Source organism: Sinocyclocheilus grahami, unplaced genomic scaffold (assembly GCF_001515645.1).
Source record: "Sinocyclocheilus grahami isolate Dianchi unplaced genomic scaffold, SAMN03320097.WGS_v1.1 scaffold11781.1, whole genome shotgun sequence".
NCBI classification, from domain to species: Eukaryota; Metazoa; Chordata; class Actinopteri; order Cypriniformes; family Cyprinidae; genus Sinocyclocheilus; species Sinocyclocheilus grahami.
The window spans coordinates 1-424 of NW_015514037.1; the positions used below are offsets into that span (position 1 = coordinate 1).

At 31.8% G+C, this 424-nt stretch overlaps 1 protein-coding gene across 1 annotated transcript in view; it reads right to left on the bottom strand.

Moving 5' to 3' along the window:
- Positions 1-116: 116 nt before the first annotated feature.
- The window catches only part of LOC107578751 (uncharacterized), a gene marked incomplete at both ends in the record, with an annotated part of 4,271 nt that continues 3,963 nt past the window's right edge, over positions 117-424 (bottom strand). Inside the window, 2 exons of the mRNA XM_016264674.1 lie at positions 117-158; positions 280-330. Coding sequence (XP_016120160.1) covers positions 117-158; positions 280-330 — 93 coding nt within the window. The remainder of the gene's footprint in view (positions 159-279; positions 331-424) is intronic.

Here is a 424-nt window from a genome sequence, read left to right on the forward strand (position 1 = left end):
TAATCCCCCATAACATTTACAATTGAAAATATTTTCATTCTTAAAGCTAATAGCAGTTATAATTGCTGGACATGTTTTGACCCATGCAATATATATACACACACACCTAAACATACCTGTGGAGCTCTCAGCCTCATCTGGGGACATTTTTCTTTTTCCTATGGAAAAAAAGCAATACTCTATTCCTCTTCTCTACAATGCAAACAATTTCTGACCATCTTAAATCTGAATATGTATAAATATAATACAAACATATATTAAAACTCATTTAAAAAATACCATTGGAACTTTCTGCCTCTTCCTGGGTCAACTCCATCCCGATTTTATTTTATAAATTGAAAAACAAAAAGAAATTTAATGCATTTCTTACTTAAACTTCGAGGTTAAAACTGGCTGGTGGGATCACAGAAAACTTGCCATTTAC